The 18514-nt window shown below is 42.9% G+C and overlaps 1 protein-coding gene across 1 annotated transcript in view; it reads right to left on the minus strand.

Annotated features, from left to right (window-relative positions):
* Positions 1–1719: 1719 nt before the first annotated feature.
* Positions 1720–18514, minus strand: part of LOC109919412 (double-stranded RNA-specific editase B2-like) — a 148210-nt gene continuing 131415 nt past the window's right edge. The window contains exons 6-7 of the mRNA XM_048606229.1: positions 17152–17330; positions 1720–2768 (exon numbers count right to left, since the gene is read on the minus strand). Coding sequence (XP_048462186.1) covers positions 2556–2768; positions 17152–17330 — 392 coding nt within the window. The 3' untranslated portion in view covers positions 1720–2555. The remainder of the gene's footprint in view (positions 2769–17151; positions 17331–18514) is intronic.

The following is an 18514-nucleotide window of genomic DNA, read 5'->3' on the forward strand; positions in this document are numbered from 1 at the left end:
AGGTGAAGCTAGGACAAGAGGGCATAGCCTCAAGATTAGAGGGAGCAGATTTAGGACTGAATTGAGAAGGAACTTCTTCACCCAGAGGGTTGTTAATCTGTGGTATTCCTTGCCCAGTGAAGTGGTTGACGTTACTTCAGTAAACGTTTTTAAAGATAAGGTAGGTATTTTTTTGAACAATAAAGGAATTAAGGGATACGGTGAGAATGCAGGTAAGTGCATCTGAGTCCATGAAAAGATCAGCCATGATCTTATTGAATGGTGGAGCAGGCTCGAAGGGCCGGACGGCCAACTCCTGCTCCTAGTTCTTATGTTCTTCGCACTATGGATTCGATCTCGAGGAAAATCAGTTGGTTCAGGGCTAATTTCCTCACTGACGTGGTCATTTTGTTTTGGAACATGCTGCCTCAGCCAAGCACGTCGTCCACTCTATTTCAAATACGAATTGGGAACAAACACCCTGCATCTTTTAGAAAGTCTTAGCCATATTGAACCTTGGACATGTGTGATGACATGTAGGGGGAGCAAATGCAACTTCTGGGTGACCATGTCACAGAGTGAGAAAAGAAACAGTAAAAAAAAACAGTAATACTTAGAAAGGAGCTGATTGGACCAGTTTGCATAATTTATAATTATTACCAGCTTTTTCCTTCTCTGCCAGATGGAAGTAAACTGAAGCTGAGCACCACATATGCAGGAGGGTGAGTTTGAGTTGCCAGCGGCAAATCATATTTTTGCGAGTAACACCGCTCATTCTGGCTCAACAAAAATATAAGCTTTGCAGTGTTTATCAAGAGGCATTTCAAAGAGGCCACTCAAGACCTAAGTCAGAGACTTGTGTCCGAGTGTTGCTTCAGGATTCTACAATCGCTGTTGCTCTCCATTTGCACAATTGAATGGCCTCGTGCCTGCATTGGGAGGGGTAGGCAGATTGTTCATCCACTTGCAAGCCCAACTGAGTGTGGTATTGGGTGGGTCGCCATAACACCATAAGATATAGGAGCAGAATTAAGCCATTCAGCCCATCGAGTCCACACTGACCCTCCAAAGAGCATCCCACTCAGAACCAAGCACCCACCCTATCCCCATAACCCTGCATTGACCATGTCTAACCCATCTGCCCTGCACTATGGGGCAATTTAGCATGGCCAATCCACCTAACCTGCACATCTTTCGACTGTGGGAGGAAACTGGAGCATCTGGAGGAAACCCATGCAGACATGGGGGGAACACAAAAACTTCAAACAGACAGTGTCCCAAGAATGGAATTGAACCCAGATCCCTGGTGCCTGTGAGTGTCAATCACTGAACCACCTCACTTAATCATGGCTGATATGTTTCTCAAAACCATTCTCCCCTAACCCTTGATTCCCTTACCAACCAAGAACCTATCTATCTCTGCCTTAACTACACTCAATGACCTGGCCTCCACAGCCCTGTGTGGCAATGAGTTCCACAGATTCACCATCCTCTGGCTGAAAGAATTCCTCCTCATCTCAGTTCTAAAGGGTTGTCCCTTCACTCTGAGGCTGTGCCCTTGGGTCCCAGTCTCTCCTACCAGTGGAAACATTTTTCTCCACGTCCACTCTATCCAGGCCTCTCTGTATGCTCTAAGTTTCGTGGGTCATAGGCGTCAGTGGGGCAGCTCCGCTATACCCTACTTTACAACATCTAGCTGCTTTTTATTTTGGTGTAGCCATGAGTCCATTCTCTCAGCTGTGGTTTCACGGATTTTATTCTCTTGTTTCCAATATAACGTTTGATCGACCTTTAAACTGAAAGCCTAATTGTGGAAGTATGATTCTCAAACAGGCCAGAATCCTTAGCTACTGTTTCACCTGGGGTCTACCTCCATTTCCCATAGAGTTGGCTGTCTTGACTCCAAAAGAGTTTTGTTGTGCTTCACTGAACAGCTCATTGCTTGGTGTTAATACACTCATGTCCTGATTGTGATACAAAGATATTTACTTCAGCGATAAACAATACTGATTCGGGTGGGGCTAAGGCTATTTTTTTTGTTGTGCTAGCTCAGTTTAATTTTGCTTTACACCAAAGTTGAATAATCACTTCAAACCAGTTAATGTTTGGACATTAACTGGAAAAGATTGTATAAGTTGTGCATCAGGAGACTGTGCATAAATTACAGATTAATAAGAAACTAATTCTTAAATTGTATTTAATGGACACAGCAAATGAGCATTTGGAATGAGAGCACCCTATCAGAGAAGTTGATGATAGAAGGATTTTATCCTTCTCTCTAAAGTGCCTGTCACATCAGTTGTTGGGCGAACAGTTTGAATTTCCGACTTTATATTACTGAATTTTTACTCCTTGTTGATTTTCAGCTGCAATGTGAGAAATAGAGGGTTCTTGATTCTGTCAGGCAATTCATTATCAATGGGCAATGGAGCTCCGCATTTACTATGAACAGCTTTTGAGCCTTGTCATGATGGGGCAGGAAAGGGTTGCGTTGAGGTGATGGCATGAAGCTGTCTTCTGAAGAAATGGGGGAGATTTGGAGGTTAGCTTTTCATGTTCTTTTGTTGAAGTCCACATTAAAAATCACAAGCCAGCGCCTTTGTCTGCTGTCCCTCCGCAGTTGGCAGAAACTGATCTTGCTCCGGTGGTTTCTTCACCCACGTGCCCAGGTCGGCTTTCCGCAATGCTTTAAACAGCTGCCGCTTGGCTGCCTGGTAGGGCTCGGCTGCCAGTTTGGCTTCGCAGTACATGGATGGCGCTCCCTGAAGGTTCGAGCCTCGTGTACTCAGCTGTGGAGGGGAACAGAACAGAACGAGTCAGCCGGCGCAGGCAAGAGACTCAAACAGATGTGCAATTTCCACATTTAATTTCTGCAAGCAGTTTCCCGGCTTGCACACCTTGTGGCCTTGTCTGCTCCCCATGAAGGGTTTCATTAAAAAAAAGAGCATTAAAATAACGATGTGAGTCTGGTCACTGCTGCTGCTGGTGCAATAAATTGCTAGAAGGCATTCGGATATGAAGATTAAAACTCCAGCTGTGCAAAAATTGAAATGATTTTAAAGAAAGCACAATGTAGGCTGAAGTGTTTCCAAAAATACATTCCTTTGTCATTCTAATGTTTAATGTAAGGCTTCTTCAATACTAGATAGGTCTGGTTTAGTTGTCGATATGTAATCACTTCACATAGCCCAATACCGAGGCATGTGTCACTGGGTTAATCAGACTTTAGCCATTGACAAGCTAGAGTCTGGCAATATCTAACGAAGCTGTGGATTTTGGTGCTGTGCTGAAGGTTGATAATACGTTATTAGTATTTGGGAACTTCGGTAATAAAGTAGAGGTGAACGGATTTTGGGTCTTAGTTCTGTGAAGGTGCCTTGCTTTTTTTAAGGGTCAGAAACACTTTTTTAAAGCAATTAACAGCATTTCCAAGAAATCATGAGATGAAGGTAAATGATTAGACAAGCTACCGAGTGAAGTCATTGCTGAAGTTTTATTAAGTTGAAAACAGTCCATATTATAGAGGGGAGGTTCTGATGGTCTTAATAAACATAAAGGTGGCTAAATCTCCAGGACCTGATCAAATGCATCACAGGATATTATGGGAAGCTAGGGAAGAAATTGCAGGGCCCCTAGCAGAGATATTTGTATCATCTACAGCCATGGGTGAGGCACTGGAGAACTGGAGGATGGCTAATGTTGTGGCTTTATTTAAGAAAGGCTGTAAGGAGAAACCTGGGAACTATAGACTGGTGAGTCTGACTTCAGTGGTGGTAGGTTGTTGGAGGGGATTCTGAGAGTTAGGATTTACATGCATTTGGAGAGACAAGGACTGGACAGGGATATTTAGCATGGCTTTGTGCAAGGGAAATTGTATATCACAAACTTGATTGAGTTTTTTGACAATGTGACCAGAAAGATAGATGAGGGCAGAGCAGTAGACATTGTCTACATGGACTTTAGCAAAGCCTTTGACAAGGTTCCACATGGTGAACTGGTTAGTAAAGTTAGATCACATTCAGGGGTTCAGGGAGAGCTTGCTAAATGGATACAAAATTGGCTTGACAGTAAGAGACAGAAGGTGTTGATGGAGGGTTGTTTTTTGGACTGGAGGCCTGTGACCAGTGGTACTCCATAGGGATTGCTGCTAGGTCCACTTTTGTTCATCATTTATATAAATGATTTGAATGAGCATTTAGGAGGTATGGTCAGTAAGTTCACAGATGACACCAAAATTGGTGGTATGGTCAATAGTGAAGAAGGTTATCTAAGATTACAAGAGGGTCTTTATCAATTGGGTCCATGGGATGAAGAGTGGCAGATAGTGTTTAATTTGGATAAATGTGAGGTATTGCATTTTGGTAAAATGAACAAGGGCAGGATTTATATAGGTAATGGTACCTGGGTAGTGTTGTTGAGCAAAGAGACCTGGGAGTTCAGGTGCATGGTTCTTTGAAAGCTACATCACAGGTAGACAGGGTGGTTAAGAAGGCATTTGGCACACTTGTCTTCATTGCTCAGACCATTGAGTATGAGTTGGGAAGTCATGTTGAGGTTGTACAGGACATTGGTGAGTTCTGGTCACCCTGTTATAGGAAGAATATCATTAAATTGGAGAGAGTTCAGAAAAAATTTACAAGGAAGAAATTTACAAAAATTTGCTGGGATTAGAGGGTTTGAGCTATAAGGAAAGGTCGGATAAGCAAGGACATTTTTTCATTGGAGTGTAGTGGGTTGAGGGGTGACCTTATACAGGTTTATGAAATTATAGATTAGGTGAATAGCAAAGATATTTTCCCTTTGCTAAGGGAGTTCAAAACTAGAGGGTATTTATTTTTAAGGTGAGATTAAAAAGGATCTAAGGGGCAAATTTTTCACACAGAGGGTAGATTGTATGTGGAGAAGAAGTGGTACATGCAGGTACAGTTACAATATTTAAAAGACATTTGGACAGGTACATGAATAGGAGAAGTTTGGAGGGGTATGGGCCAAATGCAGGCGAGTGGGACTAGTTTAGTTCGGGAAACTTGGTCAGCATGGATGCGTTGGACAGAAGGGTCTGTTGCTGTGCTGTAGGACTCTATAAGTTGAGTTTTAATGTCTATAGAATGAGAAGCCAGAGGCCTGAAGCAGGTTCAGCAGAAGAGAAAGATCTGGACCAGCAGCAGGGCAGTTTAGTTTCAGCAACATCCAGGCCATCAAAGCTGGAAGGGAACATTAAGCTAACCAGGGTAGGACTTACATAGTCAATTATAGGGGCCTGGGGATTGTTATAGAACAAAGAGAGAGAGGGGCAAAAACAAAGTTGCTGGAAAAGCTCAGCAGGTCTGGCAGCATCTGTAGAGGAGAAAACAGAGTTAACGTTTCGGGTCCAGTGACTGAGCTTTTCCAGCAACTTTGTTTTTGTTCCTGATTTACAGCATCCGCAGTTCTTTTGGTTTTTAAAGAGATAGAAGGGTACAGGTTCATAGCTCTTGAAAATGGCATCACAGGTAGACAGGACAGTGAGGAAGGTTTTTGGCATGCTAGCTTTAATCAGTCAGAGCACTGAGTATTGGAGATGGGATATCTTGTTGCAGCTGTACAAGACGTTGGTAAGGCCACATTCGGAGTACTGTGTGGAGTACTGGTCACCCTACTATAGAAAAGATATGATTAAACTAGAAAGAGTGTAGAAAAGATTTACTAGGATGCTACATGGACTGGTAGGTTTGTGTTATAAGGCGTGTTAGTTAGGCTGGGACTCTTCCCTGGAGCGTAGGAGACTGAGGGATGATCTTATGGAGGTCTATAAAATCATGAGAGGCATAGATAAAGTAGATAGCTGACACCTTTTCCCCATGGTAGGGGAGTCTAAAATGAGAGGGCACAGGTTTAAGGTGAGAGGGGACAGATACAAAAGGGTCTAGAGGGGCAACTGTTTCACACAGAGGGTGATAAGTTGTCTGGAACAGGTCTCCAGAGGTAGTAGTGGAAGCGAGTACAATTTTGTCATTTAAGAAAATTGAGACATGTACATGGATGGGATAGGTATGGAGTAATGTGGACCAAATACAGGCAAATTGGACTAGTTTAAATAGTGAAAATGGGTTGGCATGGGCCAGTTGGGCCGAAGGGGCTATTTTCATGCTGTCGACCTTTATGACTCTATGACTCTATTAAGCTGTTTTACCGGTCCAAGTACAGTAGTTAGAACTGGCAAAATCCTGAGGATTACTCAGAGTTCAGTGAAAAAAAATTAGTGATTTCACCTGTGTGTCTTGGGGGCACACTAATTGAAAGACCATAAGACCAGAAGATATGGGAGGAGAATTAGTCCATTCGGCCCAGCAAATCTTCTCCACCATTCGATTATGACTGATATGCTTCTCAATCCTATTCTCCTGCCTTCTCTCTATACCCCTTGATTTCCTTATTAATCAAGAACCAAGCTATCTCTGTCTTAAATATACTCAATAATTATAGCAATGAGCTCCGCATATTAACCACCCTCTGGCTGAAGAAACTTCTCCTCATCTCAGTTCTAAAGGGTTGTCCCTTTTACTCTGAGGCTGTGGCCTTGGGTCCTAGTCTCTCCTACTAGTGGAAACATCTGCTTCACGCCCACTCTATTCAGGCCTCTCAGTTTTACATAAGTTTCAATGAGATCCCACCTTATCCTTCTAAACTCCATTGAGTATAGACCCAGAGTACTCAACTACCCTCATGACAAGCTCTTCATCCTGGGATCATTCTTCTAAACATCATCTGGACCTCCTCTAAAGCTAACACATCCTTTCTTAGACACGGGGCCCAAAACTGCTCACAATATTCCAAATATGGTCTTACCAAAGCCTTGTGCAATCTCAGCAGTACGTCTCTGCTCTTGTATTTTAACCCTCTTGAAATGAACGCTACATTGCATTTTCTTTCCTAAATGTCAACTGAATCTGCATGTTAACCTTAAGAGAATCCTGAACTAGGACTTCCAAGTCCCTTTGTGCTTCAGTTTTCAGAAGCTTATCCCCGTTTAGAAAATAGTCAATGCCTCTATTCTTCCTATCAAAGTGCATAATTTCACATTTTTCCCACATTGTATTCCATCTGCCACTTCTTTGCTCACTGTCCTAGCCTGTCCAAGTCCTTCTGCAGCCTCCCTGCTTCCTCAACATTACCTGTTGCTCCACTTATCTTTGTGTCATCTGCAAACATAGCAACAATACCCTCAGCTCCGTCATCCGGATCATTAATGCATGACACAAAAAGTTGTTGTCCCATTACTGACCCCTGCAGAACTCTACTAGTCACCAGCGGCCATCCTGGAAAAGACCCCTTTCTCTCTACTCTCTGCCTTCTGCCAGTCAGCCAATCCTCTATCCATTGCCAATACCTTGCCCCTAACACCATGGGCTCTTATCTATTCAGCAACCTCCTGCGCAGCACCTTGTCAAAGGCCTCCTGGAAATCTAAATAGATGATGTCTACTGGCTCTCCTTTGTCTAACTTGCTTGTGACCCTCTCAAAGAATTCGAACAGAATTATTTGGCATGACCTCCCCTTGATGAAGCCATGCTGACCCAGATTTATTTTACCATGCATTTCCAAGTACTCTGCAATTTCATCCTTTGTAATGGACTCTAAAATCTTACCAACAACCAAAGTCAGGCTAACTGGCCTATCATTTCCTGTCTTCTAACTCCCTCCCTTCTTAAAGAGGGTTATTACATTCGCCATTTTCGAGAACCTTGGCACCCTCCCTGACTCCAATGATTCTTGATAGGTCAGCACCAATGAGAGAATCACATCTGGTGAATACACAGAAATTCATCAATAGAAAATATTTCTGACCTTGCCGGTTGAGTAAGAAATTCTAAAGTATAGGTAGGATGTCTGTAAGGGATACTGTGGGTAGAAGGGGCTGAACCTTTCCTTTTGCTGTTTATGATGAGATTGTTTCAAAATATTTCACATGTATATAGTTTTGTCTTTTTTTCCGTGCGGTAAACTTATGCTCTTTGGTTGAAAGTAAATTGGCAGCCTTCTGGTGGTGACTGACTGTCATTGTAACAGCCTTATAAAAGTGAAACATATGGTCTATTGACCCAGCCTCACTCTTGGACCTGACTTAAGATCATATGACCATAAGAAATAGAAACAGGAGGCAGGCTGTTCAGCCCCTTAAACATTCCTCACATGCATTCTCCTGTATTTTTCCCATAACCCTTTATTCTCTGACTCATCAAGAATGTATCAATCCTATCCTTAAATATACACAAGGACCCTGCTCCAAGGTTTCTGTGGCAAGGAATTCCAAAAAAACTCACAACCTGCTGTGAGATGAAATTCCTCCTCATCTCAGTCTTAAATGGATGCTCATTTATTTTGAGACCTCTGGTCCTAGGCTCTCCCATGAGAGGAAATATTCTCTTAGCATTTACTCTATCAAGCCCATCAGGAATCTTACATGTTTCAATGGGATCACCTCTCATTCTTCCAAACTCCAGTGAGTACAGTCCTAACCTGGAAAAAAAACAGAAGTTGCTGGAAAAGCTCAGCAGGTCTGGCAGCATCCGTGAAGAAAAATTCAGAGCTAACATTTCGGGTCCGGTGACCCTTCCTCAGAACTCAGAGTCCTAACCTGTCTAGCATTTGTTCCTAAGACGATCCCTCCATACCTGAGATTATCCCAGTGAACCTCCTCTGAACTGCCTCCAATGAAATAATATCTTGTCTTAAATAAGGGAACAATAACTGCTCACAGTGCTCCAGATGCGGTCTCACCAGCAACTTGTACAGTTGTGGTAAGACTTCCATACTTATACTCCAAACCCCTTGAAATAAGGGCAACTATTCCATTAGCTTCCTGATTACCTGCTCCACCTGTCTGCACAAAATCTAAGCTAATGCCCCAGTACCGTCCTGTGAAACTGATGGACTGTTGGAGATACTGTGTTTCATTTGGGATGTTAAATCAATGCCCCAAAAGTATGAATATAGATAGAGATATAAATAAATACACAAATAAATAGATGTAGAACAGACATAAAAGCTCTGACGGTAAAGTCGAATAATTGAGTTCTCTCTGATGTTCAAGTCAATATTCATCGCTCAGTAGCACCTAAAACAGTAAATAATCTGTCACACTCCTGCATGCCTAAGGGTCTCAGGTAGGTGTGTCAATGTGGCATGTGCATGTGTGTTTATGTTGTTGGTGGTGTGTGTTTGTGTATGAGTTTGTGTGTGCAGGTGTTGGTGGGCTGTGTATGTATGTTGGTGGTTTACATGTGTATGCTTGTGTGCGAGTGTGGAAACAGGCCCTTCGGCCCAACAAGACCACACTGACACACACAGCATCCCACCCAGACACATCTCCGTCATGTACACATCCCTGAACACTATCAGTAATTTAGCATGGCCAATCCACCTAGCCTGCACAGCTTTGGATTGTGGAAGGAAAACAGAGCACCAGGAGGAAACCCACGCAGACCTGGGGAGAATGTGCAAAATCTACACAGACAGATGCCCAAGGGTAGAATTGAACCCAGGTCCCTGGCACTGTGAGGCAGCAGTGCTAACCACTGAGCCACCATGCTGGCACATATGTGTGTGCATGTTGGTATGTGAGTGTATGTTAGTGTGTGTGTGTGTTGGTGTGTGTGTGTGTGTGTGAGTAAGTGTGTGTTGATATTTGCATGTGTGTGTGAGATGGTGGGGTGTGTGTATTTTGGTGGTGTGTGTGTGTGTGTTGGTGGAATGTGTGTATTTTGGTGTTTTTGTGTGTATGTCAATGGTGTGTGTGTATGTGTGTGTGTGTGTTGGTGGGGTGTGTGTATTTTGGTGATTTTGTGTGCATGTCGATGGTGTGTGTGTGTGTATGTGTGTGTGTTGGTGGGGTGTGTATGTGTGTGTGGGTGTGTGTGTGTGTGTGAGTGTGTATGTTTGTTGGTGGGGTGTGTGGATTTGCATGTACAGTGCAGGGTATCAGAACCACATTAGTGGAGATTGTTGAACAGGAGATGTCAGTTCAAAATGCAGTTGCTGATGTTGCCTTCTCACATTCAGTCATTGAACTTCTTGTGGCACTGTAGTCCTAGGGGTTAGACTCTGGATATCGATCTCTCTAGCCAGCTGCTCCCATTTCCTTCTGAAGGAAGTGCTTGAGGGCCTGCTGCAGCAATATATAGCTGGGTGCATACTTCGTAGACTGTTACACTCGATACTTTTTAATGAGATTTTATTGATTTTCCATCAGAATATTTTCCCATTGAAAGTTCTATTGATTTTCTATCATAACCAACCTGCCTTTTCTAAGTCATACTTAGCAAGAACTGTAAGAATAAAAGTATTTTTTTGCTTCTGTTTTTGAGCGCTGCTTAGCCTTGTGTCCAATCCCTTAGGGAGGCATTGTGGAAACTTAGTGCTGCCTCCTTGTTTTGAATGATTGTAACATTCAGCCATGTGTGATGCACCCTGCTGGCTGTGTTCACTTAGCAAGCACCTCTTAAAGGCAGTCTACCCCTTATATAGGAGAGCTGCACACATCACCCAGAAACTATTCTTGATTGCCTGTAGTTCAAGTGACTGTCAGAGAAGAACACCACATGGAGCAACGGACAAGATGGTTCTAAGGTTCTCAGGTGTGACCCCTGTTGGTTGATAGGATGAGAGATTTCATGTTTCCCAAAGGGAATGGGAGCATGGAGCTAGGGAGATCATTTCCCAGAGCCTGACCCTAAGGAACAGGCCAGAGTGCAACAAAATGCTCAAGAGGGTGGTCAAGATCAGTGAGTACATCATCACATCTTCCACCCAGCACACAACTAACCTCTCAGACTTCACAATGCATTCATCCCATCAGCACAACTTGGCAGTCAGGACTTAGGCCAAACTTCTGAAGTTGCACCTCACTAGCAAAGACCTGCCATTGAAACCAGCCTCTGATCCAATTCAACAGTTTCCATGTTTCCCTAGATATTCAGCGATGGCAGGAACATTGCAACACACTTAGTGACACTCCTTGCAGGGCATGGCATCTCGTAATCATAGGTGACACAGGTATTGCTGACTGATTGATGGTATATTCCTGCCTTACTGCCCTTTTTAGATCCTGCCTCACCCTCATCCTGCTAACCAGAGGGTTAAGCATGTTACAGATAGTGCGATCACAGACCCCTGGCTACCCACCCATCACCCTCTCCTCACCCTACACCTCACTTTCTGCATTTCTACTCCTCACCTACTGTGGCCAGACGGGCTGCTCAAAATTGTGGACTTACGAAAAACCAGATGATAAATAAAGCATGCTGAGAAATGGAGCCAATCAAGCATTGGCCAAAAGTATCTGTCCTTAAAAACAAAACAAGTTGCACACCCAGACAGCCTGCAGCTGGCGACAGCACAATACTCAATTGCCCCAGCCCATTCCCATTGCCATGACAATAGGAAACATTGAGTTGTTTTCCAGAACAAAGGGGTGCCTCACACCCTTATTTGGGAAAAACCTACGTGCCCCAAACGCCGTCAGGAATGAAGGCCCAAGAACCACCCCACCATCAACACATCAATGCCTGATTGGGTCCGATCGATCAGGGTGATCGAGCCTTGATCGATCCATTAGTTGGAATCGAAGTTTCTCCCAAAAGGGCACGAAAGCTTCCAGGTGTAAGAATTATTGCAACACCACCCTCGGGAGCAATAACTCGAGACCAGCAGCCATGAAGAGGAGATGACCCTGGGACCACCGGGAGAAGAAGACCAAACCAATCATCGCTACATGGATCAAGGCCAAGATCTAGTGTGGTGGATCATTCAAAGTTAAGTTAATGTACAAGATAGTTATTTAAAATTTATAATGTTGATTGTTAGTTTGAAGTCCATTTTGTTATTATGGTATTAATTGTGTTGAAGTAGATGAAGATCATTTCATATTACTATTAACAGTCGACTCGCAGTTTCTTTGCTGGATGTAGAAGGGTTAAAACACACTGTGTGGCAGGCACAACACTTCGAACCACTGATATCTGTACCACCCATTGCTACAGTCACTCAATTCACCCGTAACACTGCTCATTCCCACTTATTTGTCCCAAGATGATTGTTGAAAACTCAGATACTCTCCCACAATATCTCAATGAATTGTTTTGAAGTATTATACAGGCAAACTCCCATATCGTACTCAGTTCAATAAAGAATCAGGAACACTAACCCTTAAAAACATTCTTCCTATTGATGGCTGTTGAATTCAAACCTAGACCCTCGGAATATTGACACAATGCTCACTGACTGTGCCACCCAGTCTCATCATTAGGTCCCAATTTATCAATAGTCTTTCAGATGATATGGTGATGCAGGTGTAATTGGAGATTGAATACTTGTTGTGTGGGAAGCTTCATGCTACATTATCATTCTAGACACAATGTTAAAAAGCTGCAATCCTTTAACTCCCCTCCAAAATGTAAGGAAAGCTTACTTCAAGAAAATGGCATGTGCAGGAGAATCATTCAAAATGTCAGATCAATAATTCATGAACAAAAGAGAACTGCCCTCACACTTAATTCCACTGGGATACAGATGCAAAGTCAAAGTTTAAAAGAATATTAGGTTTTTAAAAATATCTGATTTTCACTTGCAATATAAATTAAACAGCAAAAGAATTTGTTCCAACAACATAAGACTGTAATACAATTACAGAACTTATGCAGTAACTAGTACTCTGAAATTATAACAACTCATTACTAATAGGGGTATTAGTACCGCATTTAACTAAAGAAGACATGGAAATAAATTGAAAAGGATTTACACTGAGTGGAAGGGCTTCAGGCTCCTGGTTTTGAGACTTCTTGATGTTAATAAAAAGTTGTGTGGAGAATACAGATTCTGTTTCATTGGGGTTACTGGATACATATCACTTATAAGCTGTCAGAAAGAATTTTCACTAAATCTGACTACATAGAGGAAATTCTTAGCAGAAGGAAATCTCATTCATGACATTTATTAAATTACTGATTGAGCCCCTCAGGGATGTATATTTGTAGCTGATAAAGTGTAAATCCAATAACCCATAATTTATTGAGGATGAATGGATTTTGAATGGGAAACATCAAGCGAATAGTCTATGAAACTTCAGAGTCCTCTGAATGACTCAATGCTATCAACAGGTCTTGAGTCCATCACCACGTACAGCATTTTGTTTATTCTTTCACGGGGTGTGGCATTGCTGTCAATTGTTGCCTATTCTTAACAGCCCTTGAGTCATTTGAAAGGAACTTTATCAATGCAAGTGCGCCTTCCTTTAAGAGGGAATGCATCCATGAACATCACTATGCACAGGCTATTCAGACAATGATAAGTCATGGAGGAACTTCAGAATTGTTAAGAAAAAAGACCAACCCATGACAGTGTTTCTTCCAGGAGTAGGCAGGCAGGCCCTGACAATAAGAGAGAACCCCACCCACTCTGGCAGAGATGCTAATGCGCGGAGGTGAACTTTGCCACCAGTGAGACTCTCCTTGTGTTATGAAGAATCCGGCTCAGATTGGCATTTCTCCCCAACTCCCCAACACCACATGGGAATAAAGCCATTTGTCCCATTGTGACTGCACTGCCCCAGCAATTGGCATTATAACTAAGTGCCATCCTCCTGTCTTCACCTGCACAGTATTTCTATTTCAATAACCATCCAAAGATCTCTTGAAAGCCTCAACTGAATCTCAACCACCACTCTTCCAGCAATGCATTCCAGACCCAAAGCGCTCATCGCGTGAAAAAATTTTCCTCTCACGACACGTGCTTTTTTTGCAGATCATGTTAAATCTGTGCTCTCTCATTCTTTCAAGTAGAATAAAATTGCACCTGTCCAGTCTCTCTCATATTGTATTTACCACTGCCAAACCTCTGCCATTCCTCACACTCAGAAAGTTACCCAATGGCAGGATGGCTCAGGTATCCAACACCACGCAGCTCCCTGCCATATTACCAGCCCTCTCCCTCTCCTAGTCCACCATTTGGTAGTTGGAGAAAGTCCTTCCTATGTCCTTGTTCACTTATATGGTCAACAGCAATTCTGACAGGCTTACACCATGTTGCCAACTGCTGATGGCAAATTCAGAGCTGTGCTAAAAACATGTTTACCCTGGAGGACGGAGCTGTGAATCTGCTCTCTTACTTAGCACAATCGATCTGAGCTACCCACTGCCAACTTTAATTCACTCCAAACGATTTCTGTGAGATGCAATACAATTGAGGTAATTGAAGATGTCAATATGACAATGACCATCCACCAATAACCAAGGCTATCTCCTTCCATCAGGGTTGTTCCCTGTATTTGTTAAGCTATTGTACAAGATGTTAGTGAGGCCACTTCTGTAGTACTGTGTGCAGTTCTGGTAGCTCTGTTATAAGAAGAATATTATTAAACTTGAGAAGGTTCAGAAAAGATTTACCAGGATGTTGCCAGGAATGGAGGCTTTGTGATATAGACTGGAAAGGCTGGGACATTTTTTCACTGGACGTTGAGGGGTGACCTTATGAGGTTTATAAAATTATGACGAGCATAGATAAACTGAATGCCAAGGGTCTTTTCCCTAGGGTGGATATTCAAAACTAAAGGGCATATTTTTAGGGTGAGAAGAGAAAGATTTAGAAAGACACGAGGGACAACTTTTTTACACAGAGAGTGATTCGTGTGTGGAATGATCTCCCAGAGGAAGTGATGGATGCAGGTACAGTTACAATGTTTAAAAGACATTTGGATAAATTCATGAATAGGAAAGGTTTGGTAGCATATGGGCCATGTGCAGGCAGGTGGGACTAGTTTAGTTTGGGAACATGGTCGACGAGGATTAGTTGTACCAAAGGGTCTGTTTCCATGCTGTATCACTATCTAGTTAAATTGTGGATGTTAATTATGTTTTGTGTGCTTGGGGTTGCAATGGGAAGCAAGTTCATTGTGGAATGCAATAAACATATCAGAATCACATATAGAGAGTAGTGTATTGAAGTCTGTGCTTGCCTACCCATAGTTGAGATAAACATCAGCATCACCACCAATTTTGATCTCTCAACTGATACTCCGTTTCCTGCCAGAGCAGCTCTGAGGGATAGGGCACTATTACAAAAATCATGGGGCCTTCAATATGCAGGTGGATTGGGAAAAGGAGGTTAGTAGCAGATATCATAGAAAGGAATTCATGGAATGTCTCCATGATGGATTTTTGGGACAGCTTGTGGTAGAGTCCATCAGGGAACAGGCAATTCTGGATTCGGTGATGTGCAATGAGGCCAAGCGATTGAGTGTAGTTAAGATACAGATAGATAGATAGTTGATTAGTAGGGAAATCAATGGTTATGGGGATAAGGCAGGAGAATGGGGTTGATTGAATGGCAGAGCAGACTCCATAGAATCCCTACAGTGTGGAAACAGGCCATTCGGCCCAACAAGCCCACACAGACCCTCTGAAGAGCATCCCACCCAGACCCATCCCCCTACCCTATCCCTGTAACCCTGCATTTCCAATGGCTAACCATCAAACCTACACATCCCTGAACACTACGGGTAATTTAGCATGGTCAATCCATCTAACCTGCACATCTTTGGATTGTGGGAGGAAACCGGATTAACCAGCGAAAACTCACGCAGACACGGGGAGAATGTGCAAACTCCACACAGACAGTCGCCCGAGGCTGGAATTGAACCCGGGTCCCTGGTACAGAGGCAGCAGTGTAAACCACTGAGCCACCGTGCCTCCTGTGCTGCTGAATGGCCCACTTCTGCTCCTATATCTTATGGCCTGATGGAAATCGTGTTGCACGTTGTAGGTAGGAACTCCTGATCTTGCGTCACAACTCAACAATTCCTGTTATTAGCACGGTGCACAATATAAGCCTCTGGAGCTGCACCATCGAAAGTGATGGGCAAAACGAAGCCAGGGTGATGTGAGCAAAATCTTTTTCACACAGCAAGTTGTTGTTACGGACTGCATTGCCTGGAAATATGGTGGAGGCCAGTTAAATTGTGGCATTCAAAAGGGCATTGGATAATTTTTTTAGGATAGAAATTGTGTGCCAAGGGTGTGTGAACGATGTTCATTTGAAGAGCTGGTGCAGGCATGATGGGCTGAATAGCCTACTTCTGCGCTGTCATGGTTCTGTGATTCTGTGACAGGATTGAGAGAAGGGTACTGTCAACATGAAGGCAAGGGGAGAAGATGCATTCGGAGCTGATGACTTGACACTGCCTTAAATTGAGCACGTGGTAGGAAAAGTCAATCATTGAATTTTTTGGTTCTGCTTAGAAGTTGGCATTGAAAAGAGATTCATTAGAGGCGTTCAAAATGATGAGGATCGAGCTGGAGCGGTCAAGAGAGAAACTGTTACCGTTGGTGGAAGGATTGCGAATCAGAGGATACCAATTTAAAGGTGATTGGCGAAGAAATGAGGATGACATGAGGGAGATGCTGTTTATGCAGCCAGAGATTAGGATTTGGATTGCACTGTCTGAGAGTGTGGTGGAGGCCGAGTCAAACGTGGCTTTTGAGAAGAGATTTGCAAAACACTGTATGAGGAAAGAAAAAAAATCTGTAGGACACAGGGGACACGGTGGGCAAATAGAACTACCTGAGTTGCTGTTGTAGAGAGATGGCTCGGATATATCCAATTAGCTTCCTTCTCCACTGAAACCACTCTCTGTTTCTGTGAATTGAGGCAATGAAGGAGAAATAACAACGTAAATTTTCATTTACATAGGGAGTTTAACGTGGTGGAGAGAAAAAAAAACGACCTGAGTAACTTCGCTGGAGCCTTAGAGAATAAATTCTAACAATTCTAGAAGGACCTATTAGGGCAGCAGATCAAAAGCTTGCAGAAATACCTCATTTCTAAGAAGCATCTTGAAGGAGGAGAGAGCACAGAGAAGCATATGAGCACAGCCAGTGGAGGAAAGTGGAAGAGATGCTGGTATGATTGGTGTTAGGCGTGAAGTGGGAAGTGCCAGGTTGGGTGAGTGAAGGAAGTACTTCAGAATCAGTACAAACAGGCCAGATCACTTGGTGTGGAAATATGGAACTTCACAGGATGGTGACTTTCTGATTTGGACTTGGGCACAGTTGTCCTCCCTAAGTAAGTATTGACTGTTGGCTGGTGATGTAAACTTGTAGTACAAAAAGCATGCATTGCTGGATCACTAAGTACTTTTACCTTGCCGTAAAGCTTGGCCCACTGGGTATAAAGTGCACGTTTGCAGAGTCTGGACGAGCTACCCAGGTCTCCCTTTCCAGTTGTGGCATTAATGACCTCCAGGTCGGAGTCACCCAACGTCCAGTTTACACTGAAGCTAGGAGACTTCCCTTGCTGACGAAATCCAGTGCTACTGATGCCTGCAGAGAAATGGAAGCAAGTGAAATTAGAATAGAAGCACAGGCCCACATAGTGAATACACACAGGAAAGAGGTGCAGAACCTTTCCCCCAGTAAGAAAATGTCGAGAACATTTGTACACATGCGGGAGGATCATTTTGAAGTATGCGTATCCCTCGAATACACATTTTCTGTTTTGTTATGGGCTGTGTGTGAACAACAGGTGTACACAGAAGTTTGAGAATCCTTCGATCATAGCATCCATTGGAATGTGGAACCAAAACCAGCTTCCCACGAGCCTCACTCATGTTACAATCTGTTTGGAAACATTTTAATGGAGTGAATGCATCTTGAGGGAATACAGTTGGCCTTTTAAAACCTTGAGAAAGGCAAATATCACTTAAAAAGGGTTCCAAAGAGGAGAAATCTCTCAGTAGCTCTTAACTCTTCCTTTCACTGGTCCTGCTAGAAAATACAATGATTTTCCTGTTCAATTTGTGATATAGAATATCACTTGTGATTGCATCTTGAATTAATTTGTAATTAAAATCAATGGGATGACTAAAAAGTTTTTAAATATGCAAAGAGAAAACACTATTGTTGGCAGCTTCAAATCAGAAAACTCAGAATTCATTTCTTGTGGCTTCTTTTGACCCCAGAGATGTGACTCCAACCTTCCATTCCAGATGCCAACTCCAAATATTGCCCCTGATCAGCTGCCTTTATTTCTGCAGGCATCTAATCTCCATTTCCTTGATCTGTTGCATCTCCAATTTACCTGTCACATTGGCTCTACCTCATTTGTGTCCAAGTTCTGTTAAAATGATATAAAAATAAAAAGTGGAACTGGAAGAAGGCATTAAACCTTATTGTTCTTTAAACAAGAACGTTGGCATATTTCAACGTCTCTGCTAGTCACTGGAGAAAAAGAAGGTTTGAAATAAAAATCTTCAGATTAGATTTATTTATTTGTCAAATGTACTAAGTATAGGAATACGTAAGTACAGTGAAAAGTGCACAAAGTCGCCACTCATTGGCGTCCACTAGGTGACAAAACACCAGAATTAAAAGATTTAACAGAGACAAAATGTAACCAAGAAAGAAAAATTCCGGATTTCAGAGTCTCAATTCCCATCTCCACAATGGTGCAGGCGCTGCTCCAATCACTCGGACCCTGTTGCTCCCTCACTGGCCCCGCTCTCACC

The sequence above is a fragment of the Rhincodon typus genome, chromosome 2, assembly GCF_021869965.1.
Source record: "Rhincodon typus isolate 14 chromosome 2, sRhiTyp1.1, whole genome shotgun sequence".
NCBI classification, from domain to species: Eukaryota; Metazoa; Chordata; class Chondrichthyes; order Orectolobiformes; family Rhincodontidae; genus Rhincodon; species Rhincodon typus.